General features: G+C 41.7%; 1 protein-coding gene across 1 annotated transcript in view; it reads right to left on the reverse strand.

Annotated features, from left to right (window-relative positions):
• Nucleotides 1-1,926: 1,926 nt before the first annotated feature.
• LOC146802295 (E3 ubiquitin-protein ligase TRIM39-like) overlaps nucleotides 1,927-22,151 on the reverse strand; it is a 279,501-nt gene continuing 259,276 nt past the window's right edge. Inside the window, exons 5-6 of the mRNA XM_085621863.1 lie at nucleotides 5,529-5,581; nucleotides 1,927-4,047 (exon numbers count right to left, since the gene is read on the reverse strand). Of these exons, the coding sequence (XP_085477989.1) occupies nucleotides 3,536-4,047; nucleotides 5,529-5,581 (565 nt within the window). The 3' untranslated portion in view covers nucleotides 1,927-3,535. The remainder of the gene's footprint in view (nucleotides 4,048-5,528; nucleotides 5,582-22,151) is intronic.

Consider the following 22,151-nt stretch of genomic DNA (forward strand, 5'->3'; position numbering starts at 1 on the left):
ACCAAGCGCATATGTGCATTGTCAATTTAAATAAATGTGGAAAAATACTAGCTGTAGAGTCGTCTTTTGCTTGTGGCATAAATAAATGTGGATAAATACAGAAAAAATGGCCAACAAATAAATATGGATAAATACAGACGGATATGGCAAAAAAATAAATAAGTTTTAGTGTAACTAGATGTAGGTAAGTGAGTTAGTCACAGATGCCATGTCGAGATGCTGTCAGATGCTATGCTGACATACTGCCCGTGAGCTGAACGAAGACTCCAACACTAGGGAAACTTCGCAGAAACATCCGAGGAAGCACATCTAGGAAGGGTTCCGGAGGAGCCCAAGCCGGAGAGAGTAGTAGCAGAGAGGGTTGCGACGCTGGCGTTGCACTATAAGAGGGTACCTGTCCTGATCTTGATGCTGTCCCGAAATCTTTGACTCGCTGTCCTGGTCCTCGCACCATTAGGTAAATATAATTCCATGTAGTATGTCCCTGTGCTGCTTTCCATTTTCCCTCCTCCAGGTGCTGTCATCGTAAGAATAACTAAATTGTGAATTAATTTGTATTAACTGAATTTTTCCTTCCTCATGAGAAATGGTGTTCTTTTTCAATGTATTGTATTGACTCACAAAATAATTGACTAGATAAACTTTTAAAAATCTTTCCGAGTCTGTGGTTCTTAAAAGTAAAGGTTTAAATGCCGTCTTAATTACCCTATTCTAACTACTTATAGATCTATTGACCAGAGGAAATTATCCTATATGGGACGGAGTTGGTAAGAATTTGTTAATCTAGTTCACACGGGAAATGTATAAAATCAATTTGATTGCAGCAGCGTTTTACTAGCTCAATTGTGTGAATGTGTATGGGCCGAAGTGAGTTTGTTGTGATTTTGAAACCCTAGCTGGTAACTTCCGCTCCGTCAGTAGTGTGGTGTAGCTTTATATGAATCATGTGTGGTAGTGTGGTGGAGTGCAGAATGCCTTGTGTGTGGTAGTAGAGTCTAGTGTAGTTTGGGTCATGAGCGGTGTAGTGGTTGTGTGGTGTAGTATAGTATGCCGCATGTGTGGTAGTGTAGTATGCCTCGTGTGGTAGTGTGGTGTAGTGTAGTATGCCTCATGTGTAGTAGTATATGCCTCATGTGTGGTAGTGGGGTGTAGTGTAGTATGCCTCATGTGTGGTGTAGTGTAGTGTAGTAAGCCTCATGTGTGTTAGTGTGGTGTAGTGTAGTATGCCTCATGTGTGGTAGTGTAGTATGCCTCATGTGTGGTGTAGTGTAGTATGCCTCATGTGTGGTTGCGTAGTATGCCTCATGTGTGGTAGTGTGGTGTAGTGTAGTATGCCTTGTGTGTGGTAGTGTGGTGTATTTTTATATGAATCATGTGTGGTAGTGTGGTGCAGAGCAGTATGCCTCGTGTGTGGCGTAGTGTAGTAAGTGTTGTGGTAGTGTGGTGTTGTGTATAGTATGCTTCATGTGTGTTAGTGTGATGTAGTCACCTCAATATGGCCACCATACTCCAGCTCTAATGGTGGAACTGAAAATCACAAATGCAGGGCATAGGGTGACTGCAGCAGGTCCGCACTCAGTGGCAGCACTATTTAAGGTGCTGTGACGCGCATCATGGCCGTGCGGGGGTATGCGTATAAGTAAGTGCAGGCTGCAAGTACATTCCTCTACGCCTTCCATCCATTTTAGTTATGCAAAGATGCTAGCGTAAAACACATTATTTTAATCAGGCAAGTAAATCAACCAGTGTCTTGAAAAAGGTGATTTGGAGCAAGCATGACATCAGGGGTCGCAAGGGATTGCCTAGGGGTCACAGTTGCGACCCCTGGCAACCCCAATTGATGCACATGTATTAATGAGGTGAAATCTTTGCACAAATAATGTAAAATTATTTAAGGCGACTGCTTTCTGAAGCAACGACAAAGAATGAAAAGAGAACACCAGAAAGACTTTATTGCAAGGAGAAAGGGAACGCCTGAAAGACAAAAATTTCATTTTTCCTAGGGTTTTGAAACCATTGCATAATATGGAATGCAAAAAACTAAATAATCAACAGACAGTCCAGGTCAGCCTTCCAATTGACCACTTAGGTACCGTTAGACACACATAAATATATATAACAGCTGAATTTTAATTTTGTCCAATGTAAGGGGCTGTGAGAGGGAGTCGAGTGTCTGTTTAAAGACATGTTTTTCTGGTAAAGAGAATGAAGGAGACAGAGACCACGGCGTGGGGTACTGTGTTCCTATCTGGTCCTATACAAAGCTTGACTGCTCATCTGCCAGTTGCCTATTACTGTACTTGGCTGTTAATCTGGTACTAAGAAGGTGAAATCTTTGCCCAGATAGTGTAACTGCATTGAAGGGGACTGCTTTCTGGAGCAACCACCAAGGACCAGAAGAGAGCACCAGAAAGACTTTATTTCTAGGGGAATGAGAGCGTCAGAAAGACAAAATGTCAGGGCAGGAATGACTCTAAGTTCATGTTTAAAAACAGTCACTTTTAATAAGTGCTTCTCAGTGGAGTGCTATAACATAACATATTGATGTCAAAGCACCATATTTAAAGACATGAATCATGCAGAGACCGTATCATATTTCATGTGATGGTTGTTGTATGATTTACATGGAAACCATTTCTGGGCTCTACTCATGCATGAACGCTAAGAGCCATGCCAGATCCTTGGCTGGGCACACCTTGTTAATTTGTTGGCTCACCCACCTTTACACATGACACTGCTCCCTGTGTAACCATTGCCACAGCCTTCCCTGACCTCTGACCCAGCACACGGTACACAGAGCCCCATTGCAAACAATACATACATCACAGAGACTGTGAGGGTCTGAGGCAGAGAGTAGGAGCTTAGAACTGTGGGACATGAGTCAGTGAGGTAATACAGGGACAATGATTTATTATAGCCTTATAGCCCGCCGTAGCGGGCTACACCGGCTATTAAAGGCCCGCTGCAGCGTTAAAGGCCCGAGCCGAAGGCAAGGGACTTTAATAAGGCAGCGTGACTTTAATAGTGGTATAGCCCTGCTACGAAGGGCTATAAGGCTATTAGAACATTCTGCCACTACAGGGCAGACTGTTCTAACAAATTAAACAAAGGCTTCTCGAAGCTCAAGGGGATTTAAATCCCCTCGAGCTGCGAGAGGCCTTTGTAAAACATTGGAATGTTGCTCTGCGGGCCTTTGCCGGCCCGTAGAAGCAGGGAGCACTCCATTGTCTACAATGGAGCTCCCAACATTCCAATGTTCTAATAATAATGACAAGTCACAGGGCTGCCTGTTTATAGAGAGACACCATCTCTGTCACCATGTGAACAATCCTGATGGGGGCGCTGTTCAGACTGCAGGAGCAGAGGAGCCCTTTAAAGCTGAATTAAATGTCCTAATAACTGCCCCCTCCCAAGAGACTTATCCCCAGAGAGTTTTAATATTAAAAAGCGTCTCTGCTTTTGCTCCTGGTCACATTGTTATAATTGCAGAATGGGGTGAGAGGAAGGGATGAGGGGCTGACGCTCCCAGCAGCTCTCACATCAGCCTCAGCTCCGCTCCTCCACAGAGCCAGAAGTAGGGGAAGAGCCTCTGTGTGAAGGGGGCCTGTGGGAACGAGTAGAGAAGCTCCATGGAGTCAGCATTGTACAGAGAGATCCGCCCCCCCTCGAAGTCCAGATACACCCCCAGCTTCAGGGGCTTCTCACGAGGGGACAGAGGGGTTAGAGGGGAAGTGAGAGCAGAGTACTGACCATTAAACACCTGCACAGCCCAGACTCCCTTCTCAGGTGACCATGTGAAGTATTTCTTCCTGTTCACAGACTCCGCTGCTACCCCCACATGCCACCCTCTCCCCTCCTGCACAAGCTGCACCTCCCAGTAATGTCTGCCGGAGGTGAACCCCTTGCTCCCAATCACAAAGGGATAGTAGGTGAATCTCTTGGGGGTGTCCAGCAGGGGCTGTGCTGTGCCTGTCTCTCTCACAAGTCTCCTCCCCTCAGACACGAGGAGCTGTGGATAAGCTGTGTCAGGATCCAGAGTCACCATCACTGCAGAGAAGAGATTCAGAATTAGAGATTTAATGGCACAAATAAAGGCTGTAATTACTGCTTCTGTTTTACATATGATTAATTTACATCTGATCTGGAAGGAGCACGCGGTGCTACAGAGCGCGCGGCACTAGACTGCTCACTGCTCTAAAGCATGCATTTATGTAGAGCACACACTAAACCAAATAGACAGGACCTTCTATTACACTCTACACTGCACTACACAGCATACTACACTACAACACACATGAACAAAACTATGCTACACCACACTTGACGCATACTACACTACCACAAAAGACCAATACTCCATTACACCACACTACCACACATGAAGCATACTACACTACATCACACTACCACACATGAAACATACTACACTACATCACCTTACTGCACATAAAGTATACTACACTACATCACACTACAACATGTGAAGTATGTACACTACACCACACTACCAAACATGAGGCATACTACACTACACCACACATGACCCAAACTACACCACACATGGCTCATGCTACACTACACAACACATGATGCATACTACTCTACAACACACTATCGCACATGAAGCATACTACACTACACCACACTGCCACATGAGGCATACTACACTACACAACATGAAACATACCATACTACACTAAACTACTAGACATGAAGCATACTACACTGTACAATGCATGAACCAAACTACACTAAACCACACTACCACACATGAACCATAATATGTCACATGACACGCTGCATTATACAACACCCTCTACTAGACAGTGCACTATACTTTCTAGAACACTGCACTAAATAGTACATACTACTAGACAATACACTACCCAGGTGAGTGCACTGCATTAAACAGTTTACTGTCCTAGAATGTAAACTGTACTAGAAATAATACTCCACTAATCCGCACAGCCCACTAGACAGCACACTGCACTACAGTGCACACAACTGCAGGTAGCACACTGCTTTAACAGTACTGTACACTGCAGAGGATACTTAACTATGAAACACACTGCACTAAAGAGTACACTGTACTGCAACACACTAAACTGGACAGCATACTACTTCAGACACAACACAGTTACACACTGTATTATGTGGTACACTAGACACTGTATGTATTAGCCAAACACAGAGCTAGATGTATTGGATAGAAAGAACACTGTACTAAATACCATGCAGTGTTAGATAGCACACTATCACACTATACTAGTGGCACACCACTAGAACACACACACTGCATTCAAGTTAAGCAGAGCTTTAAATATGCTGCTACAGTCATGCACAGAGTACCTGTACTTCTCTAATGTGAAAGGAACAGCACCAGCACTTCTTTAATGTGAAGAGTGATATAGTGTAGTTTGGTCCGTGTATATGTACCATCATACTATTCCATAACATCCCATCCCAACCACACCATACCATTGTCATGAACAGTAACATATAGAGCTAATCGTCACAATGATATTTACCTTTATAATTCTTCACCACCACCTCTGGGCCCGAAATCTTCACATTATTACACCTGTAATAACACACACATCATCTTTGATTAAAGAGCAATGACAGCTACAGGAACAAAGGATGAACATCACATAAAACCTGCATTGAAATAAGGTTCAGTACTAAGAGCAGCGATTGCAGACTAGAGCTCAGTGTGAGTTACTGTTCATACACAACAGTCAAAGCTCTAACGAAATCCAAAAGTACCTTTAATATCTTATGCCAGAATGCAGGTGTTTTAAGGCAGATAGCTCAGTGAGACCAGCGTGCTTCATGTTATGCTATGGAGTGCCACACTTCGGTCTTCTAGGAGCGGAGGTTAGCTCAGGGAGAGCAAGGCCGATTTACAGATTACATCTGCTACTGGTGGAGTCTCGAGTAAATACTAAATAAATTCTTAACAGGGGTCCACATGTATTCCTGCCAGCACCCACAATACAACACTGCCACACCCAACCCCTGCCAGTGTAAACCATGTCACCATTCCTCTATGACCTTGGAAGGATTAGCACACAACCTCTGTTACTGCAAACTCCATCATCACTGCTCTACAACTTTAGAGCACAAACACCTCTAAAAATACATCCTCAAGTTTACAAGAGGGCTCAGTGAGGCAAGTGCTCACTGCTGGAATCTGTCAGACCTGTATGACACAACTGTGAATTCCAGCAAGGCAAACTCACCCTTTCATCCTTCTGAGGTTGTTACACGGCACACAATCGAAATGGTTAATGTCAATTTTATTTACAGAAATGATGAATGCTCAAAAACTGCACTACTTTGAGAGATCCCTGCCCATATGCTCTCACTACAGCAGCAGACAGGCACACAACCCTTGCCACTGTAATTACAGGCATCACTGCTCTAGAACCTTGGTGGGATTCGCACACAGCCGCTAACACTGTAATCACCATCATCACTGCTCTAGAACCTTGGTGGGATTAGCACACAATACCTACAACTTTAAACCCCTTCATTGTTGCTCTAGAACCTTGGGCCAATAAACACACAATCCCTGCTATTGTAAACCCTGTCTTCCCTGTTCCAGAACTTTTTTTTTTTTTATAAACATATTTTATTTTGTCAATTTGACTATCACCACGCAGGGCTCTGTAGTCCAGAGACGTCTGCCATATCTCTTATACATTTACATGCAGGCAAATGACAATTGTATATGCAAGAACACTTAATTTCCCCTCCCTAAACTCCCCCCTCCCACCCCCAACTCCCTGTGATCGCACTGCCTCTGTCTAATCTTGCTCTCCCACGTCCACCAATCAGTTTCCCCACTCGCATTACGCGCACCCCCGCATACGCCCCCATCCAGAACTCTTAATAGGATTAGCGCACCATACTAGCTCTGTAGAGAGAAGAAGTCATGTTACTACACAATGTAACCTCTAGGCATGTTACTCCTTAGGACTCTTCCTTTCATCGTTGGCTGAACCCGGTCCATGGAATCTATAGGATCTATATGTTCATTTCTCCTGATGGAGCAAGGTTTCATATAAAAGAAACTTGCTCGAAAGCAATTCTCTCGAATAACTATTAAAAGTCTAACCAACATGTTTGTAAGTATTAATATTGCATTACATTACATCTTAGAGATGCTTGCCTATGTAGTTCACTAACAAGTAACCTAAATGTCATTAAAATGGCCGCCGAAAACACGGGAAAGTCTCTGTGCATGCATCTACTGCATCTACGTAGTATGACGTATCTTTGCTTTGGTGTGAAACTTTGCAGCTGCTTTTCTGAATCACTTAGCCAAAGGTGGACATAAAGTGTCCCCAGATAAATTGCAGTTTTGTCAAAAATCAGTCAAGTACCAAGGACATCAGATAGAAAGAGGGGTTAGAAAGGTGACCTCTGAAAGAATAAAAATAATAAGACAAATGCAGTTGCCTCAGACTCAAAGAGAAATAAGGATGTTTCTGGGAGTCGAAGGGTATTGTAGGCAGTGGATTGTAGGGTTTTCAGCATTAGCTAAACCCCTGATACAAATGACAAAATAAAGAGCAAAAGACCCAGTTGAATGGGAGGATGAAGCAGTAACCACTTTTGTGAAATTACGAAGCTCTCTTTGTGAAGCTCCTGCCTTTTAGAATGCCGGATTACTCGAAGGAATTCGCATTATTCTGCTACGAGAGAGATAATTGTGCACTCTCAGTCTTAACACAAAGACATGGTCTTATGCGACGACCTGTGGCTTATTTTTCAGCGGCTTTGGACCCCGTGGCAAGTGCGTTACCAGGTTGTCTAAAATCTGTGGCTGCAACTTGTATGAGCATAGAACAAAGCGAATCAATTGTGGTGGGACAGCCTGTAAAGGTGTATGTTCCTCATGCAGCCGTCATTCTATTAACAAAGACTCGTACTCAGTATTTAACCCCTAGTCGATTGACAAAGTATGAGAGAATTATCCTGGGGGCTGAAATTGTGTCAATAGCAAGATGTACTGCTCTTAACCCAGCCACTCTGTTGCCAGTCCCAATTCACGAAGAAGTAAGAGATGAAGTCGAACATGAGTGTCTCGAATTCACAGAATACAGCACAAAGCCCCGATCTGACATACAGGAAGAACCATTAAAAGACGCAGATCATGAATTTTTTGTAGAGGAGGGAGGATTTAGTGCTGCATATGCTGTGTGTACATTGGCTGGAATAGTCGAAACATCCTATTTACCAGAAGTCAGGTCTGCACAAGTAGCTGAATTGATTGTTTTAATTAAAGCCTGCAAAACTGGGAAAAACTGGAAAGTGACCATTTTTACTGATAGTCAGTATGGTTACGGGGTTGTGCATGACTGGCCAACTTTGGATGCAAAGGGATTTCTTGACTTCTTCAGGAACCCCTATTAAAAATGGAAAATTTGTAAAAGATTTGCTTCAAGCAATACAATTGCCAAAAGCAGTGGCAGTGGTCAAGTGTGCTGCTAACCAATCAGGAGATGACTATGTGACAGCAGGTAACCGATATGCTGACCAAGTTGCCCAACACTGTGCAAGATATAAAATTGCACTGAATCAGAAAGTTGAAACATGTGGAATCAGCTGCCAACTTATGCTACTCGCAGGAGTGGGAACATGGGAGGAAATAAGAGGTTTGCAAAATGAAGCAGAACCAAAAGAGAAAGAAGAATGGGTGAAAATAGGATGTCAGCAAAGAGCTGAAGAAGGTGTGTGGGTTTGTTATGATAGTAGACCAGTGATACCAGATTGTATGCTTGCATCTATGGCTAGGATTTATCATGGAGACACACATGTAGGCAGAGATGCCATGATCAGACTTTTCAGACAGGATTGGTTTAATGCAAAGTTTAGGAACGTCGCTGAAAGCCTTTGCCAAAGATGTTTAACATGTCAACAAATGAATCCAGGCAGAAAAACAATGGTCAGTATGGGCAAGATTGGAAAGGCAGAAGGTCCATTTATAAGACTCCAAATAGATTTCATTCAATTACGTGCTTGTCGAGGACTGAAATATGTACTTGTCATACTTTGTTTATTTTCCAAGTGGGTGGAGGCATACCCGACCCGAAGAAATGACAGCTTGACAGTGGCCAAACTCTTACTAAGGGAGCTAATCCCTAGATTTGGTTTTCCAGCAACGACAGAGGATCTCATTTTAATAATGAGATAATCAGATTAATTTGTGAAGCATTCAAAGTCGAACATAAATTGCACTGTGCATACCACCCAGAGGCTTCTGGAGTGGTAGAACAATTGAATGGCACAATCAAGTCAAGACTGGGGAAAGTGTGTGCATTCACCCCACTGGAGTGGCCTGATGCTTTACCTCTTGTTCTGATGGGACTCAGAAGCATCCCAGACAGAAATACGGGATTGAGTCCCCATGAAATACTCATGGGAAGAGCAATGAGGCAAGCATGTATACCAGGACACAAGCTGTTGAATATAACTGATGATTTGGTACTGAAGTATTGCAAAGAGTTAGCTGACCAAGTGCGTTCTATATCTCACCAGGTTGGAGAAGATGCAGTCAACAGGCAGCTGAGCCAAGCGCATGATCTGAATCCTGGTGATTGGGTGGTAGTGAAGAATCACACCCGAGAATCTTGCCTGACACCAAGGTGGAGTAAACCACATCAGATTATATTAATTACTTCAACAGCTGTAAAATGTGCAGGCTTGCCTAATTGGATTCATGCAAGCCATACAAAAAGAGTGCCAGATCCTGATGAGGAAGACCTACAACTGACCCAAGAAGTTGAGGTCGCTGAAGGTTGCGCAGCTGAAGGGTCTCCTTTAGTAGATCCTGAAGTAGCTGACCAAGAACAACCAAGCACCTATCAGGACGACTGCATCCCAATAGTAGACATACCTTAAATAATTGTGAGAACAAGAAGTCAAACAAGTCTAGACAGACAGGAAGAAAGTGAGGATCAGTAAGGTATAGAAGAACGTGCTCATGAGAGTAGGGAAACTGTTATTAGGGAACCTGAGTAGGCCCAGATAAGGAGAGAGCAATATACTGAGACAGAAGAAATTCAAGGCCCCATTCATGAGTCTGAGGAGGGACAGATAGGCCTTAGAGGACACGTTCAGGCAGAAGAAATAAATGAAGCAGAAAGACCTGAACAGGACCAGATAGGCGAAGCAAACCAAGTTCAGGAAGAAGAAAATAAAATCGAAGCAAATCTTGAACAGGGCCAGGTTGATGAACGCATCCAGGCAGAACAATCCAATCCGATAAGCCCTGGACAAGGTCAGATAGAGAGGCATACTGAAAACGGAGAAGAACAAACTGTGCCACAACTACATGAAAATAAAAGAACTTTTGAAGAAACCGACAGTGCAGTACGGGCTAAGAAAGTCAGAAAAAGCGATAATTGGCCGTGTATTATTAAAAGATTGAAATACCGCCTTTAAACAATAAGTGAAGAACCTGACCCGGTGAACGAAATATCCAGTCAGTCTGGACCGTCAAGACGAAGAAGTCCACAGCTGAAAGCACTGAATATTAAATTTAAGGGTCCTGAGTGGACAGAGGTCATTCTCGAGGATTTCGAGAATCTTGACAGAAATGATGAAAGTGATGACGAATTGAATGCATTGCAAATTGATGAGGAAGTGAGACCAACTTGAATACCAGAGAACACTTTAGGTGTTATCCCAAACTGAATTTCTGAATTTAAAAGAAGAGAAATCGTCTTGTCCCAAAAATGTCTGACAAAAAAGCTGTTGGAAAACCAAAACAAAGCTGTATAAAGAAATGTTATAGGATGTGTATTTGTAGCATATTTTTAGTACTTATAATGTGGCTAGTATTAACAGTAGCCATACCGTATATGATGGTTTCAAACAAACAGAATAGTACTAATACACATGAGAAGGTGGCTAACATTAAAAGAGATAGAGTAGAAATAGCAACACCAGATGAGTCAGATTTACACAACACTGTGATTAAAAATAACACCGATTTAAATGTTTTTGCACATTTATTAGTACACTATGTAGAAACCATGGAAGTTGGTGATTGTTATGTTTGCATGAAGCTGCCCACATCAGTGGCAGAAGGGGTGACTTATCACTTACCTTTGACATATGGTATATCATGAAGTGTGTCAGCTAGTCTATTTTATAGAACTGTAAAACTGCAATATTATTATTCTAATGTTGATGTAATCTTTTCCGAGGTTCCCATGCGAAGAAGCATGAACCCTGACTTAATACTTTAGACTCACAAGTTATGGGTGAATATTTTCTACCGATGAAAACAATAGATATAGCTGACGCACATGAACGCAATTTAACATGTAAATTACATGAAGAAGAAAAGGTATTGAAAAGGTATTTTTGAATTTAGTTGAACAAAGGAGACAGGATTTCCAGAGAATGGCCTCTGAACCGAAACCTCAGATACCTAAATGGGTTGAGAAGGAAGAACTTTTGGCCACTGGCAAGAGTCCTTAGACTTTGAAATGAAAGGGAAAATCTGTCTCCATAGATTAAAAACAGAGTATAACAATGCATTTATTGGTTCCGGCGAGTGTGAGCATAATATTTTAATAATTGGGGGATGGGGATTAAAAGGAGGAACAGATCCAGTATTTCCTAGAGTCTATCATATCTGTTGAAACAAAGCCTACTTTAGGTTACCAGATCACTGGTATGCGAGTTGCTATTTCGGAATAGTATTCCCTAAAGTTTATCATGTTAAAAGAATCACTGGAAGCAATGAAGACAACAAAGGACTAAAACGTAACAAAAGGCCTAGTTTTACTGAAATAGTAGGTGATATCTTCGGTGCAATAATACCTTCAGTGGGAGTTTTCCTAAATTCTCGGAAAATCTGTAAATTGTCTACAGTAGTTGATCTGTTATCAACTGACACTGCTGGTGGATTCCTATTGATCAATACAGAACTAGTTGCTGTTCGATCTATGGTTTTGCAAAATCGACTTGCCCTTGATATCTTATTTGCAAAAGAGGGTGGAGTCTGTAAAATGTTGAAAGTGCAACATTGTTGTACATACATACCTGACAAAAGTGTCGAAATTGGAGGATATATTAAGAATATTACACATTTGGAAGAAGAATTGAAACCACTGGAGGTTGACAGTGTATGGAAGAAAATAGTTAATGGTTTTGTTGCTATAGGTAGTTGGTTTTCTCACATAGGTAACAGTATTTTAGGTCAAATATTAATGCCAATAGTGTGTATAACTTTATTAGTTTTGACCATAATGTGTTGGTGCAAATGTTGCCAGAAAACATAAAGGTATGAAGTGAATGGAAAAGGGAAAAAGAGAAAATTTGATGAAATACAACTTGAAGAAATGAAGGGAGACATTTATAAAAGAATGAGGGGTATGAAAAACAAAAAGGACAAAAATGAAAGGGTTGAAGAAATCGAAATGTTGGAGTGCTAAAGTTGGCATCTGATTAAATAATATAATTTAGTGATGGCATAAAATGCCATCAGAGAGGGGATTGATGGAGCAAGATTTTGCATAATAGAAACTTGCTCGGAAGCAATTCTCTCGAATAACTATTAAAAGTCTAATCAACATGTTTGTACGTATTAATATTGCACCACACTATGTATTAGAAGAAGCTTGCTGATGTATTGTGTTAACAACTAACCTAAATGTCATTAAAATGGCCTCCGAAAACGCGGGAAAGTCTCTGCGCATGTGTCTACTGCACCTACGTAGTATGACGTATCTCTTTGCTTGCTGGGAAACTTTGCAGCTGCGCACTAACTTATAAAATGGCCGCTTAGAAACTAGCATAATAACGAGCGTGCTATGCTGCAACTAAACCTCGCAAGTTCTAATAAACTGCTAATGCTAAAGATTTTATTGGTAAATTGGATTAGAGTAGGGACAGTGGTATACAGTGAATTCATTTATTTTAGTATTCTAAAATGTTTTTCTTTGACTTTATTATTAGTTTGTATTTGAGCCTTGGAGGGTGGCCTAATCCTTATCCTGCCTGGTTGACGCACATGCGTAGTAGAGCCTTCGTACTGAACAATGATGACACCATTGGACAAAGGCCAAAGCCATCTGAATTGTCCGCGCCTTGGAAGCTGAACTATCGACCCTACAAGAGAAGCAAATGTATCTAATGTAAATTAAATGTAATAATTTTCAATATGAAATGTGGGTGGGAAAATATAGCTTGTGGAAGTGACATAAGGGGCGGGATATTAGACAATGGGACTAAAGAAATTAAGTACATTACGAATGGTGTGATGATCTCTCCCCACTGCCTGGACCAATCATAGAGAGGGGAACACATAGAATTGCAGCTTTTGGGGGTGGATCATACATAGGGCTCCCGGTATTCCGTTTTTATGGAGTTTTACATATAAATACAGACGGAAAACTATATTTCCTTTCTCTGTATTTATATTTAGAAACAGCAAAATACTAGCAAATTTTGCCACGCTGCCGTGCACCAGTACACAAGACCGTGCACATCACGCGTGACGCCATACACAGAATGCGAGCAATGCTGCGATGCTGGTCTTTCACAGAATCCTCCCGGAGTGTGCTGTGGCCAAGGGGCTGAGCTGTCTATCCTGCTTGGCACGCCGCTAATGCCCAGCCCAGCAGCGCACCAGATCTGCTACAGGCTCTGCGGACTTAGTGACGCCACGGCTGAGTGCTCGACACTGAAAGTATTCATAAAAGTAGATGTTGGACCGCCACCACAGTTGCTCACCCGACTGGACCCAAATTGGGTTAATGCGGCAGACGAATGCGCTTGTCACTGAAAACTCCAGTGGGGTCAGCACAGACTGACTCTGACTGCAATGTGAGATTGCAGAATTCAGCTGTTAAACAGGGCACGCATAGGCTGCTGAAGATGAATGATCATCATGACCGCAGGGCACTAAAAAAGCTATCTTTTTTTTAGAAGCAAAGAATATCTCACTTCACCAGGCACTTAAACTCTTTGCGAGGCGAGTGGCAATTCGGTACAGGCTGCCTCGTGGCCTCAATGACTGTGAATCTCCTGCGGCAACGCCTGGAGTTGCAGAGTGGACCACGGTGTGTTCTGGGCTGCTGAGTGAGGAACCACTTCGTCGGTCCGTGCACTCAGCTGCTGGCCCACAGTGGGGTGATTGGTCGGGTCCGGTCACAGGATCATTTAAAATGATTACCAACCCACGGTGCGAGCAGGGCCGAGCTGCGCTGCCACTGCCAGCAGGCCAAACTAACTTTATTGAACTGCCGCCCGCTCGGCTAGTGCCGCGGGCGGCAGGACGTCCCACCAATTAAAGTGTGTATCACAAAAGTTTATCATGTTAAAAGAATCACTGGAAGCAATGAAGACAACAAAGGACTAATACATAACAAAAGGGCTAGTTTTACTGAAATAGTAGGTGATATCTTCGGTGCAATAATACCTTCAGTGGGAGTTTTGCTTAATTCTCGAAAAATCTGTCAATTGTCTACAGTAGTTGATCGGTTATCAACTGACACTGCTGGTGGATTCTTATTGATCAATATAGAATTAGTTGCTGTTAGATCTATGGTTTTGCAAAATCGACTTGCCCCTGATATCTAATTGGCAAAAGAGGGTGGAGTCTGTAAAATGTTGAAAGCGCAACACTGTTGCACGTACATACCTGACAAAAGTGTTGAAATTGGAGGATATATTAAAAATATCACACATTTGGAAGAGGAATTGGTTGACAGTGTATGGAATAAATTAACAAATGGATTTGTTGCTCTAGGTAGTTGGTTTTTTCACATAGGCAAAAGTATTTTAGGTCAAATATTAATGCCAATAGTGTGTATAACTTTGCAAGTTTTGACGATAATGTGTTGGTGCAAATGTTGCATGAAAAGAAAAAGATATGAAGTAAATGGAAAAGGGAAAAAGAGAAAATTTGGTGAAATACAACTTGAAGAAATTAAGGGAGACATTTATAAAAGAATGAGGGGTATGAAAAACAAAAAGGACAAAAATGAAGGGGTTGAAGAAATTGAAATGGTGGAGTGTAAAGTTTGCATTTGATTTAGTAATAGAAATTAGTGATGGCATAAAATGCCATCAGAGAGGGGATTGATGGAGCAAGGTTTCGTATAAAAGAAACTTGCTCGAAAGCAATTCTCTTGAATAACTATTAAAAGTCTAACCAACATGTTTGTAAGTATTAATATTGCATTACATTACATCTTAGAGATGCTTGCCTATGTGGTTCACTAACAAGTAATCTAAATGTCATTAAAATGGCTGCCGAAAACGCGGGAAAGTCTGCGCATGCATCTACTGCATCTACGTAGTATGACTTATCTTTGCTTTGGTGGAAAACTTTGCAGCTGCGTACTAGCTTACAAAATGGCAGCTTGAAACTAGCACAATAATGCGCGTGCTATGCCGCAACTAAACCTTGCAAGTTCTACTACATTGCTAATGCTAATGATTTTATTGGTAAATGGGATTAGAGTAGGGAAAAGTGGTATATAGTGAGTTCATTTATTTTCGTATTCTAACATGTTTTTCTTTGACTTTATTATTAGTTCTTATTTGGGCCTTGGAGGGTGACTTAATCCCTATCCCGCCTGGTTGATGCGCCTGAGCAATAAAGCTTCGTACTGAACAATGATGACACCATTGGACAAAGGCCAAGGTCGTCTGAACTATCAGCGCCTGGGAACTTAAACTCTCGACCCTACAAGAAGAAGCAAATGTATCAATTTTAACTTAAATGTAATAATTCTCAATATGAAATACGGGTGGGAAAATAAAGCTTGTGGAAGTGACATAAGGGGCAGGATATTAGACAATGGGACTAAAGAAATTAAATACATTACGAATGGTGTGATGATCTCTCCACACTGCCTGGTCCAATCATAGAGAGGGGAATACATAACTTTGCAACATTTGGGGGTGGATCATACATAAGATTTAGTATAACTAGATGTAGGTAAATTAGTTAGACACAGATGCCATGCCGAGATGCTGTCAGATGCTATGCTGACATACTGCCCGTGAGCTGAACGAAAACTCAGACACTAGGGAAACTTCACGGAACATCCGAGGAGGCACAACTAGGAAGGGGTCCGGACGAGCCCGAGTCCAAGAGAGTAGTACCAGAGAGGGGTGCGACACTGGCGTTGCACTAGAAGAGGGTACCTGTCCTGATCTGATGCTGTCCCAAAATCTTTGACTTACTGTCCTGGTCCTCGCACCATTAGGTAAATATAATTCTGTGTAGTATGTCCCTGTGCTGCTTTCCATTTCTCCCCCTCCAGGTGCTGTCATCACAAAAATCTTAACTGTGAAATTAATTTGTATTAACTGAAAACTTTCCTTCCTTATGAGAAATGGTGTTCATTTCGATGTATTGTATTGACTCACAAAATAATTGACTAGATAAACTTTAAAAATTTCTTTCGAGTCTGTGGTTATTAAAGTAAAGGTCTTAATGCTATGTCTTAATTCCCCTATTCTAACTACTTACAGGTCTATTGAGCAGAGGAAATTAACCTATATGAAACAGGGTTGGTAAGAACTCGTGAATCTATTTCACAGGGAATGTATATAATCAATTTGATTGCAGCGGGGATTTACTAGCTCAATCGTGTAAATGTGTATGGGCCCAAGTGTGTGTTGTAGTTGATTGTGAAACCCGAGCTGGTAACCTCCGCTCCATCACTCCTATGGGCATTAATTTGTTTAATGATATATAATATTACCGTCTGGACTCCTTCTTTGTGTATATAGTTCTGTGGAACGAGATGTGTTAAATAAGACCCCCACTGTTCATTGGGAGTCCCCAGGTGAACGAGGATGTACATCCAAAACCATGTATTCAATCCATGGCTGAGGTTATGTTACAGTGATCTGTTAGCTACATAGCGTGCCTGACAGACACAACACTACAATCCAGATGCTGTTTTTCTCATAGCACCTCTAAATCATATACACGGGAGTTGCTCTTAAGGAGTCAGGGGAGGATTTCTCGCAGATCTGAAGGTTGTACAACGTGAGCCTCTAACTTGCGCAGTCTGAGATGCAGAACACCTAACCATTACAAGGTATGGGGCCCAGCTGTAATTCCAGAGATCTTTTAATTAATTACTGAGCTCACGTATTATTTACGAGTATGAAGATTAGAGTAGCAAAATATATCTTTCATCATGGTAGGGTTTTTCATTCTGTACGGCCGGTTGGCTCTGTTTAGTAATATGTTGATTTATATATGTCTAATAACTGCAGCACATCAGCTTCATAGCAGAGAACGACAGAGTTAATAAATATTATCAACTTTCCTTGTGACTCTCTTTGTTTTATTGTGGATGCTGCATGAGTGAAAAACGCGAAAGGGACTGATCTGTTTTTCTACGGTCCCTCGAGGACTGGAGTTGTGTTCTGGGAAACCAATTCACTTATCTCTCTGGAAAGGTTAGGAGAATAAGTGAGGTATCATGAGTCAGTCTGGATTTGGGCTCACAGATGCTAATGTGGTGTGTTGACATAGTCCTCCCATTCTGAAGTCCTGGCATAATTCTGTTTCAAAGCAGAATCCCTGCAACAAAGGCTTATATAGTGCACAGCTACTTAGAGAGTGTCCGGGGCTGATCCAACAAGTAACCCCAGGAGGAGAGAAAGCATTATGTCCTAAACAGATGCGTTTTAAGCCTTTTCCGAAAGCCGTTTTCATACTGCAGGGCCCTAAATTGAAATGGTAACCCATTCCAATCGTCTATAGCTCAATGTACCTCCTATCCTGACTCGCTTAAAGTGAGATACCACCATCAACCGAGCCTCACTTGAGTGAAGCATCCTAGTTGGACGGTTCTGCTGCAGTCTGGCAGACAAATACTTTGGCCCAGTTCTGTAGTAAGCCCAATGGGCTAAGACCAACATCTTGTCCAAAATTCTCTTTTTTACTCATAATCAGTACAACTCCAGTAAGTACGAGGAAATGGCCAAGTGATGGGAAAGCTTAAATAATAGGTGACCCACTGCATCCTGCACCAGTTCCAAACGTTGAAATAGATAGCCTGGCAGGCCCAAATGAAGAACATTGGCATTATCAAGGCGTGAGATGACCATTGCCTGTACTGCTCTCTGAACTTTTCCTGGGAGTATAGTAAGGAACTTCTTTATCGTTTTCATAATCCAAAAACATTATACCATCAAACCTACCTGGTACTTAAAAGACAGCTGATGATCAAATTAAATGCCCAGATTTCTAGCAACTGCAGCTGGAGACGGAGGGGCAGGGATTTATCTCTTGGCCAGCAACTGGTCCAACCAGGGAACGGGTCAGCACCAAATAACACCTCAGTTTTGTCAGGATTATACTGAATGTCATTGATTCTCATCCAATCACTCACAGCACCCATGTAGGCAGCAAAAGCCTGCTTTACTGTGTTAGCACCACCCTCATAAGATAGTAAGAGCTGTGTATCATCAGCATATAATATGAATAGGCTTTCCTGTTTTCAGTTTATATTTTTGGTAAATTCTGGTGTTTTTTGTTCAGTGTTTTCAATACCTTAAAAAAACCCAGTGGTTATCAATGGTTACACATTTTCGCGCCATTAACAACAACAGAAACAGTGTTTTTCCGGTGTTTATGGAATGTTTTGCTTTCTTACTTTCTGTACTGATAGAGCATGTGTATAGACAGTGTGCGTACTGGGTATATGAGGTTCAAATAAAGTTTTACAAATCAAACTTATTGTAGTACACCATACAATACTTCTTTAGTGAGTCTTTGGTCATGCGCGCTCGCTCTTTCCTTCCCATGTAAACGTTTATCTGTGAAAAGGCCCTCTCAAGACTGGCACTTAAGACAGGCAACGCGAAAACAGCCAGTGCACAGTTTGCTAACTCTTGCCACTGACAAAGCTTGGCCATGCCAATACTGGTGCACCTGAAGACAGCAATTCTCTGGGACAGGCTCTGCAACACATGCGTTGAACTGGGCGCATTAGCCCTCAGTTATTGAAGCAGTCAAAAATTCAGTTGCACTTTTCAAAGTCCAGAGAAAATTCCCCTTTACAGAAGGGATCCAGGAACTTGTGCAGAGTACCTCAGTGAGGCTTCATTGACTTCAAATGCCTTGGTTGGTGAAGGGACATTTCTATGCATCACTTCAAGCCATTTCTCATGCACTGTAAAATAAAATTTCCTGACTGGCTCACCATTTCATTTGCTTATCAAGTAGCAAGAATTCTAACATGGAACATGTTACAGTGCCAAAGTAAAAAAAAATGTTTCCCAGCCTACTATCAAGGAGATGTTTCACATCTACACCAATTACCCTGAACACTTGGTAGGCAACGGTGTTTCCAGACTCTAGTTCTTGGATTATGTCCACTACAGCAGACACGTTTTCCTGTAAAAATGTAAGAATGCAGTAGAGTGTACTTTTTTCACATCACTATCAATATACGACCAAAGATCCTCACATTTATTACCTTTGGCATCATCGCTAAGCAAAAATTCTGCAAACGGTCACCACGTGAATAATATAGCATTTGCAGCCTCTAGGACAGAGAACCACTGGCTAAAAGACACAGTTGGGATGACTCTTTCTTTGATGCCACAAAAAGCACACAATGAGAAATGTTTGTGTTTTAGTTCCTGCACATAACAAAACAGTGCACCAGAATGGACTCCAAAGTCAATGGCATTCTTCATCAACTCTGAAAATTGTAAAGTTGCTTTCAGTATACCATCTAGCAAGTGGCAAGGATCTCTTGCAGGGAAGCACTTCAGCTCAGGAATCAATTTTGACAGGTCATCAAACAACCTTTTCATATATGTAGCTGGATTAATGAAAATGCAAACAATATCACTCCAATCTTTGTTGAACTTGGTAAGAATATTTTTGCAGCAGCATTCCAAGTGGCACTATTCCATGTTTTCCAAACATCTGGTGTCATGTTTTCACCACTATCTCAGATGCTTGGTGACAGCACTCTTCACATATACCAGTCACTACACCTTGCATCGAATGTTTAAAGCCAAGGGTGTATAGCAATTCACCTATCAAAACTGGCTCACTAGAAAAGGGGACTGATGTATCGAAGGGTTTCACCCGTTCTCTGTCTGCGGGTAAATGTGATGGTACATATTGGGAAAGGTTCTTATAAAAAAACAGCCATTTTACCCATCAGTGAGAGAATCAAACGTAGCCAAAATATCAAATATGATATTGATGTTTCCCGATTCTCTAGTTTATAAAATAATTAAATAGGACCTAAAACATACTTCTAAACCCTGCATCTTTAGACCAAAGAACACAAAATTGAAAATAGCAAAAGGAAGAAGAAACAATATTTTAGTGACATTCCTAAACAACAAAACTCAAACAGAATAATGTTAGCCCAGTCTTTCTTACTGCTGTCTTGTACAACTAAGTTACATTGTGAAGGTGTTTTTTCAGTGTTTATAGGTTTACACTGGTGAGGGCTATTTTCCTCTCTGTGGGGTTTTATCAGTTAATATAGGTTTAAAACTAAAACAGGATAGCCTAGATATGATTTTGATGCTAAAAGCTTCCACCAGCTCAGCCAGTAGAGACATATAAATATTAAACATATTAGGGCTTAATGGTGATCCTTGGGGAATACCCAATTTAAATGTTTTAACATATAAGGAAAAAGTATTTATCCAAACTGCCTGCTCTCTATGGTCCCAAAAAATCCTGAACCAATTCAAGCCCCCTCATCCCCAAATTAGTAAGGTGGTTCAACAGAATCTCCTGAGAGACCGTATCAAAAGCCGCAGAGGGGTCTAAGAGGATCAAGGCAGCACTGTGGGTTTGTTTAATCATCAGCATAATCACTTCCACCATTTCCAATAATGCTGTGTCCATACTGTGTCATGGGAGGAAGCCAGACTATGAGGTGTGTAATGATTTATTCGACTCCAAATAATCCAAGAGTTGAACACTGGCAATTTTTTCAATACTTTTTGGAGCTGCATGTAACAATGAAATAGGTCTGTAGTCAAATAACACTGACCTGTCTGCTGATGGCTTTTTTTTTAGCAGGTTAACAACTTTCGCCTGTTTCCAGAGAGTGGGAACTTCACCTGTGCACTAAGAGATATTGAACAAGTTGACGTATATTGGATTTATGATATTCGCAACCTGCTTCATAATGGGAGGTAGACAAGGATCTGCAGGAGAGCCACATCTACAATTCATGAAACCAGTCCTTAGCTCCTGCTCAGTTGTCCTACATTGGATCAAAGCACATTCCCAGACAGGAGTTGAGCTAAAAAAACAAGGTCTCACATCAGAAGACTACCCTTGAGGTAGGAGATTTAACAGAATTTTATCGATTTTTTCTTCAAAGAAATCTCCATCCTTTGTACGTAAGTGCTCACTGGCAGTAAGAGGAAGGTCCGCCGATGAGGGATGCACAAAATTAAAGACAATCTTAAAAATCTCTTGAGGTTTATTATTGGCCTTATTCACTCTCATCGTGTAGTAATCTGTCTGCGCATGTTTTAAATTCATATGCTATTTATTAAGAGCTTCCATGTACCTGAGTTTATCTGCCATGGGGTACTATCTGCTCCAGATCCTCTCCAGGCTTTTGCAGCATTTTCTTTCCTCTGCGAGGCTGGCAGAAAACCAGGGGGGCAGAAGGTGCTTGTCTTGACTTGGTGCACGTTTTTTTCAGGGGCAACCTTATTAGCTGCCCCCAAGAGCCAACCATTTGCTGTTACTGCATCCCAGTTCACCTGACAACATAATAGCCGTACGGGTTAAAATGTCCCTCAGCTTTGGGATCTTATATTCCCCACTCTGAACAAATTCCGCATCCCCTGGCGCTCATAGTCCTCCTTAAACTTTAAGGACCCCAAAAACAGAACCATAAAGAGGTCTGACCATATCATCTCTACGGGACCATCCACTAAAAGGGAGGTGTTGCTATATTCAGAACTGGTACTAAAGAGGTGCAGCTAATGCCCAGACAGTGTTAACAAGCATTTGCAATGCAATAGGTCTCGCATTTTTTTGGGGGCCTTGCAATGGAAATGTTTTTTACTTATGTGTTTTGGAGTGGAGTGGAGGTATGCAATGGCAATTGTATGTTTTGCATTGAATATAAAAGGAAGTGTCAAAACACTAGCAA

This window comes from Triturus cristatus, chromosome 8 (assembly GCF_964204655.1).
Source record: "Triturus cristatus chromosome 8, aTriCri1.1, whole genome shotgun sequence".
NCBI classification, from domain to species: Eukaryota; Metazoa; Chordata; class Amphibia; order Caudata; family Salamandridae; genus Triturus; species Triturus cristatus.